Source organism: Sparus aurata, chromosome 3 (genome assembly GCF_900880675.1).
Source record: "Sparus aurata chromosome 3, fSpaAur1.1, whole genome shotgun sequence".
Taxonomy (NCBI): domain Eukaryota; kingdom Metazoa; phylum Chordata; class Actinopteri; order Spariformes; family Sparidae; genus Sparus; species Sparus aurata.
This window is the reverse complement of record NC_044189.1, coordinates 12,341,477-12,356,900: the sequence shown is the minus strand read 5'-3', so window position 1 is coordinate 12,356,900 and position 15,424 is coordinate 12,341,477. Positions and strand designations below refer to the sequence as shown.

Below are 15,424 nucleotides of genomic sequence, written 5' to 3'. Positions count from 1 at the left end.
TGGATGTGTCTTTAAGAAAAGAATCAAGTTATGTGTGTTAATATTACAACTGAGTTTTAATTCTACTGGACACTGAACGGTGTTGTTGAATGAAATATTGTGGGAATTCATAGACTTACAAAAATTCTTGTAGGAGACTGCCCAAGGAACTTTTTAAAAGTTTTCATCAAAAGACAATTCAGGTGTTTTACTGGGAAATGCTACATAGATAAACTGATGTTTGCATCACTTTGATACCAAAAACCAACCAGTTACACTCAACGGTATGGAGCCAGGATAGGAAAAGATTTATTCATCAATTTTAACTGTACAACACGCATAACAAAAGTATTGGGTAAACAAAATCTTTTTTCCCCAGCAATGTCATCAAACAAGTTCTTTAGTGAATCTGGAGTGTCAGTGCCTGATACAGCTGTATGTTTGCTGATATCTCCGGAGTAATATGAAAATCTGATTTATTTTAAAGAAACTTTCATTTTCATTCACCTAGACAGACTAGTAACTGTACACATGATGAGGATAAAGAAAAAGAAGCATTCAGTTCGAGCTCTATAATTTATATTCCTGTCATTAAGACGTGAGTGAGGATATGCATTCATTCTGTCGACTGCTTGGTTCCAGTCTTTGGTATGTACCCTAATAACGGAGTATGGGAGGCAATCAATATCCCTGGACTGCTAGTGTGTTTCTGCCAAATATCAGATGAAGTTCTGAGGCAGATCAGGTTGTGCATGTGTTGGTGCGGTAATGGTAGACGGCTAGAGTCGCCACCACGCCGTCAAATAATTTATAAATGCAGTTTAACGCAAAAAATCTCATGTTATTGAAATGTCGAAGCGACCTGGCTCATGAGTTCACATTTATGCTTGGAAAACTAAAAAGATTTCAGAGCATGGACCACCCATTGCTTTGTTGCAGGATGGGAAAGACTGCTGCAAGATCGATCTTAACAGATTTTATAAAAGAGAGCACTAATCTGCAATATTCTCCAAAACTGGAGAGATTGGCAGCACTAGTATTCCTTGTTTGCTTTAACGGCAGGATTTCCTACAGAATTAAAGTCACACCCTCCTCTTAACCAACTTAAATAAAACAAATTCGCATGAATGCATTCACCGGTTATGGTATATTTGAGATACTAAATGCCTTTCCTTATTATCAATCAAGATATTATATCTTGTTATATAAACAAACATCAATGGGACAATGGAAAGAAGAGAATCTTAAGCATGCATGCTGGATGTGGCCAGGTAAAACCGAGGTAAAATTCATGTTGAATTCAGAAGGCTCTCTGGCCTGATAGCAGCTAAAGATCCAGTTGAAATAGATTTATACATTTGGTTCTCTGGCAAATCTTGAGAACACCAAAATTTAGCTTTCAATGCAAGAAAATGTTTTAAAAATTAATAAAAACAAAGGCTGAAAAAGAAAAACTAGGGTTAGAATAATAGCAACGCAGCCATGGGCAAATCATTGAGTCATTATGAGTGACTGCAGCACATGTCCAACAACATCACCTTTATTTTTCATTACCCAGTTGTTGATTCATTCTCACAGCTTTGTAATGACTCCAGTCAACGTATGATTGCCAGAGAACCAAACTCTGTACGTAGAATCTAAGAATGAGTCATATATGAGTGTTCACTGGAACTGAACAGGAGGCAAACACGTTGAAAAGGAAAACATTTCTGCTCAACTTGCCACTTTCGGGTCACATTAGATTACATAATCTCTCCGACTGACTGGCTGCCTTAAAAACACTGTTACACTGTAATGTAGGTATAGAGCTTCTATTTACTGTGACTGGGTTTTCGGTACAGTGACACCTTATGAAAACAGTCGACCAAAGGAACTACTGAAGAATAACAATTCAACACAAATACAGGAAGGAGGGCAGGAGGGAAAAATCTGTATCACGGTGCATATAGTTTCTTCCCAAACACAGGTTTTCCGTTTGTGTAGGGAAGTCTGGAGAGCTCTAGTCTACTTGCTGCTGCAGGGTCTCCACGTGCCTCCAAAAGTCCACAGTATGACATTTAGAAACCATATTTGGCCTGGGTCTGCCGGCGGGTTAGCTTGTTTTCTGCCCAGTTGTTCTTTAGCTCCAACTCGCGTTCCTTTGCCTGTGAAAGAAGAAAGTCGAGTAAGACTAAATCTCACACAGAAGATGCCTTTTGAAAAATCAGACATTGATTTGAAGACCAACTCTTGTGAGTGATTTAAACCGATTTCAAATTAAGGAAAGAGGAAGCCTCCTACAAGTGCTACAATTTTCAAATTAAAGCAGTGTGGAATCTGTACCAAGAATGCATGTCTTATAATGGGAAACAGACAAAGTTCAACAAGACACTGGTACCAAAGTCTTTTAGCCAACAACCTGGAGCTCAATGTGTGCAGACATGTCACACTGGGGGCGCAGATTCTTGCTATGTCCGAAAGGAAAACCCTCCTGACTCCCATCCTGCTCTACATCACATTCAAATCCAACTGAGCAATACTCTTAATTGAAAACTAGATCCCTACCCCTTAAATTTCAGACTGTTTTGGAGTTAAAATAAGGAGTGCACTGACTTTAAGGGAGATATTCTCCATCGATCAGGAGAAATAGCAGAAGAAAACAGAAACTGGGTTATTGAATGATCTTATTCAATTTAAATAAAGCTAGATGATGACACTGGGTGACTTGCTGATGACACAGTTTAGAAAAACGTGGGCACAGTTCAGAAAAAATAAAAACATTTTAGTTGTAAAATATATACAACACATGCTACACAGAATAAGAAAACATTAGGTATGGTCCTTTAGAATGCCTGATATAAATCTCTGCAAACATCCATGATTGTATGATTTGTGATTAAGCGGCGCTCACCTGGTGAATGAGATATGTTATCTGATGCTTGCGTCGCTGCTGTCCTGTAGGCTGCTCTCCTTTTTTCTGCAGAAATGAAAAAGTAGACAGTACATTAAGTGAAATGTGTCGCTGCAATGCAAAACTTCTCACAAGCAATCTGTTCTGATGCTTTTTATCTTTGTGAAATCATTCTTATAACAAGTCTGTAGGTAACAAGCCCATCTGCATTTTTGAGTTAGAAACCTCAAGAGTCAAATTACTGAAGCCAATTCCTCCCTTGTGTTTGTTAGTTAGAGGGACAACAATCCTGTCTGTTGAATCAGGCCATGACATATTTTGAGATGTCACCACATCAAACATCTCTTAGCTGGAGGGCTGTAGGTGTTCTCAGTCCCAAACGGTGTAAATCATTAGCGAGCAAAAAGCACAAAACTGAGCAGAACCCTGAACATAAACCTAAGCACAACCTGACACGCAACCCTTGTCAGTTGTGGGCCTCCAATGCAAGACGACACAGCGATGTAGTCGGGTCACCTTGCTGAAGGACTGACGCGTCTGCTTCTCTTCCGTCATGCTTTTGGTCATCCACTGCTGGTTGCCGCTCAGCTGGTCGTCCCCCTTGATCTCCAGAAACTTCACCTCCTCTTTGCCCCTGTTCCGTTTCCCTTGCAGTCGCATGAACTGAAGCACAAGAAGAAAATGATTGTATCAGTTAAAGGAAGGAAACTATTACTGAACTTAGATAGTGATCAAAGGATGATAAAAAAGAGCTGCAGAAATAAAGAATTATATCACACAAAAGAAAAAAGCAGTACTCATCTTACCGCTTCATCATCAAACATGGTAGAGTGGCCAGGCTCTTCAGCCTCTGCCAGGCTGGAGTTAGGATCCTGGAAGTATGGCTCATTATAATATCCCTGTCCGAGGAGAAAATGTTTAGGATGTTACTTAAATTCGTGCTCATTTTTTTGCTGTTTTTTATCTCTTCAAAGTCGATTGTATATAGACGGTATAAAGAGGGATCTGGTTTTCTCTCAACTACCTTCACTCAAGCACGTGGCTTACTTGGGCCTTTTGTGCACAGGAGACTAGCGGATATTGCAGATGGTTAATGTTTATGTTGGGGAAAACAAAATGTCGCTGCTCTCATAGGCTATAAAGACTAGTATGTGGCTCTGTAGCTTCTAGCTATGTTTCTGGTTGTATTATTTATGATTGTCTAGGTACTTTTCTTCTGTCACATTGGCATCTACACTGTAAACAGTATCTGTAGTCGGCTTCCTGATGGTTTCCATGATCATACTCTGATCTGATGAGCTGACTTTTAATAAGATTATCCAGCACTTGCAAGAGGACTGCATTTTGATCTTAATTGGCCTGAACTTTTTTCTAAATACTCCAGTTAATCTCATCAGTCATGTGAATTCAGTTATAGTCCATGATTTGTGAATCTAAAAGCCATTTGAATGACATGTATATTTAGATTATATTAGTCGTGATTACCGGAGGGAGAGCTTCTGGTCCTGCCATCGGCTGTTCATACTGAGGACATTGACCTCCCCATGCACCAGCTCCCTCATGGCTCCCCCCAAAGTCGAGGGGGGCGTCGGACTGCCCGGGCTCATCTGCAGGCGAAAAGGGAAGAAGCTCTGCAGGGGCTCCTGGCTCGGGGTCTAAACTAGGGAGGATTTCGGGGAGAGGCTGGGAGCTCTCGCCCAGAGAAAAGTAGTTCTGGGGGGTTATGTCTTCCTCGTTATCCTGGTCGTCTGTGGCTATTTGTCGAGCCAGCTGCAGGGCGGCCGACTTTGCTGCAGCTTTGATGGCAGAAGGTGATGCACTAGAACCAAGCAGACCCTGAGCAGGCGTCCCAGGCTTGGGTCCTTTGGGTTCTTGGCGCTTGGTGAGTGTGTGAGGAATCAGGGGTCTGTCGAGCTCCTTCACTGTCAGGTTTTTGGGTTTTGGGAGAAGGGAGGAGAGGCCTGAACCTGCACCCTGGAAGAGGACAAAATATGGATAGAAGGGGAGTGTGAGGTCAGGGAATGGAAGGGATGGTATCATATATTCTGTGCAAGTGGTCCCCTCCATTTGAAAGCATTTTTAGTCTTAATGAGGGACAGAAATGTTGGACAGCAGGAGGTAAAATCTCAGCTGGCATGGGTACCGTAGGTGTGTACATGCAAAACAATGTTGATGCTGGTTAAATCCAGTGTTTATTGTCACAAATAAGCTGGATATCACTTGTTCACAACTCCATAATGTGATTTCAAAAAGGTCACACATGACAGCTGAATCATTCTTGTATTATCGGGGAGATTAGGTAACATTTTATGGTCATCTGCTCCAAGATGAGAGTCCTGTTTCAGTGTAATGTGAGTGTAATCAAACCATCTTGAATAAAACATACTCGGGCATTTCAGAGAATTAAGTTGCACACAGTGAGACACTTTACCTGAGACTGTTTCTTCTGTGCTGGTTCATCATCATCAGAGTCCGACTATGGACAAGAAATACACCACTATGAGTTACAGCCTGGTCACATACCAGAGGGGGCCACAATATAAATGAGCAAACAGCTGATCAGACTCAGTACTCACATCCCGTCTCTGGATCTGTGGTACAGAGATCCTGACAGGTTCTGATCGCTTCCTCGGCTTAGGTAGACTAGAAAATAAGCCTCCTTTAGATGGCTGAGGATCTAGGTCATCGTTTGACGTGCTGCCCCCTGATGAAGGGTTCACTTGGGTCTCCTTGCTTGGTCTATAGTTTCCTCCTGCCGATGCTGGCTTTTTGGGAGCAGGCAGGAGCGAGAAGAGCCCTCCTGCGTTGACTCTTCTTTGCGCTGCGGCAGAAGTCGAGGTTTCCTCTGAGTCACTATCATCGCTGCTACCATAGGCGACTAAAGACATGTTTGCTGATGTTTTCAAATATTATTAACCGACAGTAACTCGTGGACATGGATAACTGCTTCCCCTTGACTAGGTCTCAAGAAACCGCGCTTTCCGAGGAGCCGACTTCAATTGAAGGTAGGGTAATCTTGGATCAATACACCCACACAGATAATGAAATAACTCCCTGTTAGCTATACTGTCATGAATCACCCCACAGGTTAAAATAGGGCCTCACAGTGAGCTCATTAAATGAAAAGACTATCACAACTTCACGCTGCTAGCTAATGTTAGCTAGGCCGCCGCAGCAAACGATGTTAGCTGACTGACCCTTACTGGCTTCGTCGAATATAATTCGTCTCAGAACTGTTATCACACATAATACAACATCAGCTGAAGCAGCAGCTGTGTTTCACGCCATAAAAGCTGAGCTTTTTTTAGTCCCTAGACTCCATCAAAACATTCACCTCCATCATTCGATTGGAAAAAACGTCAACTGCGCATCTTTCTGCGCAGCGCTTTCTTCTTCTTCTGTTTGTTTTCAGTCGGTAAACAATTTCAGAACTTGAACGCCCCCAGCGGTCAGAGTGTGAACAAACACCTGATAAAAAAATACCTTCCTTCTGAAATGTTTGGTAATCAGAGTCTCTGCTGCACTGAATTTGTGGGTTTTACATGCAACAATTAAACGTTTACTCATTAAGGGTATATTATAAACTGATTCCATCATGTTTGGAGTCACTTATTTACATATGGCTGCATTTACGCCAACAAAACCATGAACAACATAAAATAAGATTGAAATTTATTAATCCTGATGAATTTTTTTGTTGGAGAGAATGCTCAAAAATACAGTAGCATAAGAACAAAATGCAAAAATACAACAGACTAATGATAAAAGAAGTGTAAGAGTAAGAACAGTACAAATACACTTAGATTCAACAGGAAAAAACAAGTTGACCACAATAGAAACTGAATAAAAAAGTCTAGTATATACAATGATCTTTAGAAGTTAAAAATATATATCTTGCACATATCGAAAATGTTGCACCTGATACTGTAAAAATACCAAAATGATAAAAGACATTAGCATTTGTAGACTAGACTAGACTTTAATGTCAGAACATGAAATCCACAGAAAAGATAATGAAACAGTTAAATCTGCAGCGTAGAAACTTTTGCCTCTCTCTTCTGGCAGTGAGAGTAATTACACAAACACTATCAACACGCTCATGACACCATGGCTCCACCATACTTAGAAATTAGAATTACAGTTTGAAAAAATTACAACATTTTTTACAAAATGTTCTCAGTGTGGTGAGGACTGAGTTTGGGAAACTCCTGACTTCTTAAACGACTGGCTACAGCCCTGTGAGTGATCATCCCCAATCTCTGCAACTGGAATAGCAATTCAAAAGTATTGTGGATTAAACATGAAGGTTCAAAGCTTGATTAAACTGTAATTTCTTCAGAAAATAAACAGAGAAATAATCGATTGTCTTACTCAGTGCTTTGTTTTAAGAGAATTACAGCCTCTTTTCACCCTATTCCTATCATTGTCCACCTATGTTTGTCATAAAAATCCAGGTATATTACCAAAAGCATGTTGTTGTCATGCTTCTGAGGACCCTTTGTCCTTGGGCTGTCTCTTAAAGCTTGGGCCTGCTACAGCGTACTCTAATGTTTTCAGACCAAGTGCAAACAGTTTGGGCAAGGCCTTTTCCTGTTTCAACATGACAATGCCCTTGTACACAAGTAATCCCTTGACAGGCCTGCACAGAGCCCTCATCGCTGCATCAAACACCTTTGGAATGAACTGGACCACAGACTGCGAGCCATGCACCACAAAAATCTTGTCATAAAAGTCACAGGAGATGAGGCTGTCCACTGTATGCAGCATATTAATGACCAGTTTTGGATTCAAGTATCCAAAAGTCACATATGGGTCTGACGTGTAGTTTCCACATATACTTTTGGACAATTTTGAGTCAACGAAAATATGGATAGTGATTCATATGAATTGTAATGATAACATTACTTATTAATGGAGTGAGACTTTAGTCTGATGGGCATCTGTTGCTTGAGGCACAGTTGTGTTGAATTTCCTTCAACAATATTACCAGTTTGAGCACTGAGCCCAAAATTACAGATGTGTTAAATAAACGTCAGCCCTGAGCTAACGGGGCAAAAGTACAAAGACCACATCAGATTGCACAGATTCTCTTACCAAACATTTGAAATTAATCTCAAATTCTATGTTCCACAAGTTTATTTGTTTTGATATATTTGTTGTAAATATTACATCCAGCTTTGGGAAATAATTATTTTACATTTTGGTGTTCACTATTGCACACATTTATGTATATATATATAAAAGCCAAGTTGGATTACCAGTAGGGAAGATAAAATCACTCTATGAGTTGATCGTGATACATTTTCATCTCAAGCTAATCATAAATCGGGATAATCTTTAATATCCTAGCATGAGGCCCAGTTACGCACTTTGAGTTGTGTCTGAACTGTGCTGTACAAATACACTTGCCTTGCCTTGACATTAAGAAAAAAATGTGCATTCAACTACATGTGACAGCTATATAGGCTGGTTTTATCTAAATGAACATATATGCCAAGCGCTACACTATAACTATAGTATAGATAATATTGACTAATACTGCAGTACGCAGTAGTTGATGGTGATTAATAGTATAAATAAATGCCACAAACAACATTAGTATTGCACCCGATATTGCTCGGAAATTGAAAGACTACTGGTGATTGGTGAATAGAAAAACTAAGCAGTTAACAGTCTAAGCAGTATAAATAAATGCTACTTAAATTCTACAAACAACAGCTATATCCTCAATATCAAACAATCAAATTGTCCTGCAAATGTCCAAGTCATTGATTAATGTAGTGCTGTGCACCTGCAGTACGAGAGGTTGGCCAGCACAGGCGCCACCGAGCAGCTTCATCAGGTACTGGGGGCGCGTCTGCAGAGTGGGAAGCGGGTTTCAATTTCAAACCCAAACCGTCCGAGGGACGAGCCAGCAGCTTGTCGGATAACGTCAAATCCTACTACTTACCGCGTTTTTGGAATTGGCAACACAATTCACAGACGAAGCAGACCAGTGTCGTTTTCTTCGGCCGTGCTCACAGCTCACAGAATCCGCGGAAACAAAGTCGCCCGCCGCGTCTTCGCTCCAGTTTTTCCGCGCCTGGTTCATGTGGATGACAAACCGACGCTTGGCTTGTTTGCTGCAGGTGTTGACCAATCCGACCACTGCATCACATTAAAACTACTTCTTTGTTGGAATTACACGTATATCTGACATAGCAAGCCATTTCTGCAAGAAGCATGCCGCGGTCCAACAGGCAAAAGGAATACAAACCTGGAGACCTTGTGTTTGCCAAAATGAAGGGGTATCCTCACTGGCCTGCGAGGGTAAGCACCCGACGTTAAACCTCTCGTAGGTTAGGTGTTCATTTCAGTCCGTCTGACTGCCTGTCACTTGTTTACCAGCGAGGCCTAACAGTAGTTAGCGCTAGCTACCATGAGTTAGCGCAGCTGGGTCAGCCTTAAGCTAACGTTGCCAAGCATCCGCACACAGCTAACTAGCCGACTGGAGGCAGTTGCAAATGTCTTTCGGGTGATTCATCGAGCAGACGGACACCTCAGTGCCCCGCTTGGCTTGCTAAATATTGAACATTGTTGCTAGCTGCTCTTTGCCACCAACGCAGCTTTTCATCCTCTCCCAAGGGGCCCGTTAGCCTAATGTTAACTTGGTAAAAGCTGTTTAAAAATAGCATTTGGCTAACAGCACGTCGGCTAATTAAAAAATAACGGATCTGTCACACAACAACGTGACGGGGTTTTTTCAGTAGCAAACATTAGCTGAACGTTAAGTCAGGTTATCTAAGGTTATAAACACGAAGCCACGTGGTGACTTAGTTAAGTTACATGTTTAATAAGTTTTTAAGTTTTCTTTACTCGTATTAACTGTTGCTTTACAGACGACACATGCCTGCTGTTGTAGCCACATGCTTCGGTGCTTTGTAAACATCCCTGTCTATCCCACACTTGTTGCGACAAGCAGCTAACAGTGTTTCTGCTCGTAACGTTTAATTACTTCCATTACGTTAAAATCTGGCTTTAAAGACCATAACGTAATGTCTGCCCGGTCCATAAACACAGTGGCCTCACTTTGCCGTCAGTGTTTCCTAATCTTTCAGCTGGAGGGAGAATGTGAACCTATAGGTCAACACTGGGTTATGTTTCCCTCGTTAACTGAGCCTTCCTTGAAGCTTTATGAAAAATGTTTTACATTTACAACATGAGAGAAAATGGGTGTGAAAATAACTGAACCACTTTGGCACTTTACATAGCATCAAAGTAAACTGACATGGAAAAATGTGTAAACCCAACAACATGATATGCACTCACCACAACTGGCCTGTACAGTTGAAAAGGAAACTTGGTTTCTGTTTTTGGTTTGGCAACCATTCATACAATTACATGATCAAACATATACCCTCCACCCATTAAAGCTCTCTTTTATTATTTTATTATTTTGGCTGCCTCTAAATACAACCTATTGAATCTCACAAAACGGTTATGTCAGTGTCAATATTGATCTCTTCCCTCCTTTTCTCAGTCTTATCAGCCATGTCCCATGTCAGCAGGCCACAGGCCCTGCCCCACCTATCCTGACACAGTGGCCCTATCTGGGAATGCCAAAAGGCCTGTCTGCCAGAGGCAAACGGACACTCTGCTCGGCCATCATAACAGTGCTTTCCTGTGCCTTGGTGTCTTGCTGTGCTATTTTTTTTCTTTCTCAAAACATAAATAAATATTGGCAGGGTGTTGGAGGCTGTCAGGATGAAAGATGAGATGAGAAGTGAAGCAAAAAGTGGCGTGACCGCTGTTCTCAACGGGTTCATTAGGAGTTCAAATTGGAGTGTATTTTATAGTAGCTTACATCAGGCTGAGCAATACATTCAGAATAGCTCTCAATTAGCAATGATGTTTACTCGATTATGTTGTATGACTGCTCTGTCCTATAAGCTTAATTTGGTATTAGTCATTGATAAGGTTCTAGGTCATTTATCAAGAAAGGAAACCAATAATTTCTGATTCAAGCGTCTCAAACTTGAGATGCTGCTGTTCTCCTGTCTTTTATCATTGTAAATGAAATATTGTTCTCTCTGACAGTGTTGAAATGAGAAATTGGAAGGGCATTTTAGATTTTATTTATAGACTAAACAATTGATTGACCATTTTCAAATCAATAATAATGATTAAGTCTTTTTTTATGCATAGTTGCATGCTGATTTTTGACATGTTGAAAGTGGTCTTATTAAGAAAACAAAAACATTCAATTGCTATAAATACATGTTCCTGCTCTGAATGTTTAGTTTTTTAACTTCAATACAAATGACCTCAGTTAAATTGATCTTGTGCTCTAGTGTTTGTCACTTTATAACAGAATTGCTCTCCTACTTTGGGCTTAGTTTATATATTTAACAAATAAAATTAACTTTCAGATTCCTCAGCATTCTTCATAAGACATTGTGGTCTCAATTCACAGATTGACGAATTACCCGAAGGAGCCGTGAAGTCCCCTTCAAACAAGTACCAGGTGTTCTTTTTTGGAACACATGAGACGTGAGTAATACGTGTTGTCGTTGTAAGTATTTTTACTAAATAATGGCAGTAATTGGAGCAAAACATCCTAAGTGAACTGATTGCTGCCAATTTTGAAATACAAGTTACTGATGTGCACAGTACATTTATAAAAGGAAAATGCTTTTATTGCAACTAGAGCCCAAACAATTCTTGTCCCATGTTTGGGACTGATGCCAATACTGAAATGCATCAAATGCCCCACATGTGATTATCAGACACTTGTGACAAAGATATGTAACAGAAGCAGGACATCTTGGAGTTTAACTATAAACCTTTTAATCCAGAATGGTATTAGTGCAGGGAAACGGTTAACATGAAAAATGTTAAAACGGACACTGCTACCTGTGAGTCACAACACTATCTGAGCCAGTCACAAACTAAGTTGATGACATTTTGTCAATGGATGAAGACAACTTGGAAAACTCACTGAATTATGTTAATGTCTCTTATGATTGACCACCACAGGGCGTTCCTGGGGCCCAAGGATTTGTTCCCGTACGATGAGCATAAGGAAAAATTTGGAAAACCAAATAAGAGGAAAGGATTTGCAGAGGGTCTCTGGGAGATCGAGAACAACCCCACTGTCACGCATGAAGGCTATGAGGTGTGTTCATTTAGTAGTGGCCAGGTCTGTGCTGTTTTGTTTCTGTGCTCCCCTGAGGAAAGCAAGAACAGATTTTGCAGGTGTATGATGTGTCTTGTTTCTGTTTCTCAGTTGCTTTTCCACAGACAACACAATTAATCGTGATTAAATAAATGAATAGATGACATTCCAAATGCTGGAAGAATGCAATAAAGCTACCCTGGGTTTTATTAATTCAAGACAGCATTGAGACCTTGAAGAGTGCACTGTGTGGGTCCAAGTCAAAATATTTGCATTTCTGCATTCAGTCATCGAAGAAGGACAATGCGTCAGAAGGAGCAGGGGATACCGGTGGCTCGGAAAAGGCAGACGCCGAGGGCAGCAGTGACGAGGATGAGGGGGCCTTGGTCATTGACGAGAAGAACGAGAGGGGCGGGACTAAACGAAAAGCAGAGGAGTCCACAGAGGTGAGTTTTACTTGTCAAGTCTTGTAGAAAAAGAAAAAAGTAGAGGGCTTCAGTCACACTCTCTCACACCTGTCAAACGTTTTATAAGGCGTCTCCCAAGCGGCCGAAGGATACGGAGGCAGAAGGTGACTCTAAAGTAGACGGTGACAAGTCGAACGCAGAAGCAAAGCTCAATGATGTGGCTGGACCCAAGCCAACTGCTCCCTCCTCACAGAGCGAGTCGAAAGCAGAGGCCCAGGAAAACGCTCCAGCAGGAGGCCAGCTAACAGCAGATAAGGTGAGACATGCAAGGACTGCGAAACCTGCAAAACGCACTATAATATGCTGTGTAAGAAAATGTATGCTTATTGATGTGATTATTTGTTCAGTAATGATGTGTTTAATTGCTCTCTACTGTTCTCCTTGCAGCCTGTGACAGACAGCGCTTAACAGCAACTCACCTAAGAAAACCGATTTGTTGACGCTTTTCTCTGGAATTCAAGCATCAACACGATTACCTGCAGGATGCCAGATTTCAGCTGTTTAATTAAAAAGGAGAATTTTAAAAAAAACGTGTTTGTATTGAGAGACAAACAAATCCTCATTTGCCATTTTTGGGATATCATATATCCCAGAATACAAAAAAAGAAAAAAAAAAAGTTTGCTAATCTGATTTCAAAACAATTGAAATGAGCACTTTAAGGCTCATTTATGGGATTTAGGTGTGTATATATTTTTTATTTCTAAGTGCAATTACATAATTACAAAGACTGCTAGGTGTCAAAAACATTTTTTCAGTTTGGAGGGAATAAACACTGAATATATAGTAAATAAAAAAAAAAACATTTAAACCATAAAAAAAGATAAATGCTCTCATTTGATGGTTTTAAATCTTAGATATTGTACAGGAATAAGAACAAATTTTTCACCCATGCTCTCAGCTTTCGTTCACAAATCAAACATTTTACTTACATTTGTTTCACCTAGCTTCTCAGCTTCATCTTAAATCATATATTCGCTCATTGGATACATGATAAGTTGCACTTTCAGATTTCTTTTCCTGCCCCATTAATCATTGTCTAGTTCACTGTATGACGTTTTTATGCAACACAGGTTTTGTTGCTTAGGTGTAGTGTTATGCTTCATAGCAAGTGACCAAATTTTGTGATTAATGTCTCCAGGTTGAATATGTAATGCCCATTTGAGAAGAGCTATTTTAGGATGAAAACGACTCACTTTGTTAAACCCCTCTGTAACCTTTTATGATGATTGTGCATTGTGGAAAGCAGAAAGACATTCCTGAATGTTGTTCAGTCACAGCTCGGTCGGGTTCAAGGTGGAGCTGTGGCGTTTGTGGAGGGAAATTATCTGGCAAACTCTTGATGGATTTCATCGACTCAACTCTCAATTTCATGTTATAAGTTCATGTTAAGCTCACATCAATTCTGCCATTGCTTGATACTGGAGATGTCATTGTGAATTGCACTCAGTGATTGGTTGTACCAAATATGTTTCTTTTTTCAGCTCTGATTTTGTTGAACGCCAACATAAGATCAGCACAAAAATTAAATTAGAGGAGTGACCCATTTGTAACACTTTTCCAACCCTCTTAACTGGAATACGAGTCTGTTTCACTTCAGTTGTCTTATTATTTTGGCCGTGAAACAATATTTTGATGTTTTGAAGATGTGTTTAATTTCAATATTTGTTTAGACATGTTCCAAATGTGGTGTAGTTATTTTTCCACTATTCAAGTTTTTACAAATGTTAGACCTGCTCACCTTGTTACTTGGATCTTATAGCTTCAGTGTTCTTCCTGTATTTGGCAACATCAAGTTCAAAGTTAACGATGAACTGAAGGGAAATCTCAGCTTCTAACAATGATTGCTGTGTCTAAGATGGTTTGCACCGACCTTCACCATTGATTTCAAACTATAAAATGCTCAGTTGCCCACTCAAATCTGGAGTTGGTTTCCAAGGGTATAATTTGGCGTTGAAGTGTAATTCTTGGTTTAGCTTTCTCTGTTACTTTCAGAAGCTGTCATTCATCTTAATCTGCTGCTTAGTTTACTGTTGTAGTTGCCATTTAATAAACATGTCGATTGCAAAGAAAACCTTGTTTTTGTCATGTTCACATTCAGTAAAACCTCCTTGTTTATTGTCGGTAATCCACTTCCTCAGTCTTGAGAGCATCTGAAAACAATCCAGTGTTAGTCACTGTTTTCATTTTAACCAACAGGATTTTCTACAATTATTGTTTTTCGAGTCATAAAGTACCTCCAAAACCAGATATTGTGCAGAATACCGTGCTCACAAGTGAAGTTTCAAGCAGGGGGAAGTCTACTTTTTTATTTTTCAGCCCAGCCAGACCTAATTAATCATTTCACATCTCATTTTTCACTCTAACAAATGTATGAAACTAACGGTGGCACCTTTGTGTTTGTGTGTGTGTGTGTGTGTGTGTGTAAGCACTTGTCACAAATAATTTGCTCCCCTGAGAGCCTGGCGGCACAGTTGGGGGCTTTAGGTCGCTATAGCTGAACTAGTTTTGCTGTTGTGTAACAAGTCCTGACAGCTTTGAATTTGTCATGGGGTTTGGTTGAGTATGAGTTTTTTAAATATGATGTTAGAGACTGTGAGGTGCTGGAGTAAATGTTGTTCAAAGCATTGATTTGTAAATGTACTCTGTCGCAGCTGGTTCACAAGATTAATGACTGCTTACATGTACAATTGCAGGTTTTCTCCTGTCTTGTGGCGTATAGATGCTATAAATATCTCTCAGCCTTGTCACAGTAACACCACAGTCCTGTAATAACTCACTGTATCTGCCTTCGTGGTTGCACCCAACATCAAATCGGGGCCTATTGCAGCAACCAACCAAACCAGATTTTACAGATGGATTAACTGAGTTTTGTGAATAAACATCCTAAATTCAAACAGGATATGGCAGTTAAAATGCACATGAAAATCTGACCA

General features: G+C 40.2%; 2 protein-coding genes across 2 annotated transcripts; one reads left to right on the top strand and one right to left on the bottom strand.

The window, feature by feature from the left end:
- Window positions 1-264: 264 nt before the first annotated feature.
- prcc (proline rich mitotic checkpoint control factor) lies at window positions 265-6,262 on the bottom strand. Its single transcript, XM_030412346.1, has 7 exons — window positions 5,446-6,262; window positions 5,301-5,345; window positions 4,355-4,843; window positions 3,676-3,768; window positions 3,386-3,532; window positions 2,870-2,935; window positions 265-2,123 (listed from the first exon to the last, which is right to left on the bottom strand). Exons 1-7 carry the CDS (start codon window positions 5,755-5,757, stop codon window positions 2,037-2,039), a joined length of 1,239 nt encoding a protein of 412 aa, XP_030268206.1. The 5' UTR covers window positions 5,758-6,262; the 3' UTR covers window positions 265-2,036.
- Window positions 6,263-8,692: 2,430 nt separating this feature from the next.
- LOC115579137 (hepatoma-derived growth factor) lies at window positions 8,693-14,562 on the top strand. The gene is made up of 6 exons (XM_030412648.1): window positions 8,693-9,178; window positions 11,322-11,398; window positions 11,885-12,023; window positions 12,311-12,469; window positions 12,558-12,746; window positions 12,878-14,562. The coding sequence occupies exons 1-6, from the start codon at window positions 9,092-9,094 to the stop codon at window positions 12,896-12,898; spliced, it is 672 nt and encodes a 223-aa protein (XP_030268508.1). The 5' UTR covers window positions 8,693-9,091; the 3' UTR covers window positions 12,899-14,562.
- Window positions 14,563-15,424: the final 862 nt, after the last annotated feature.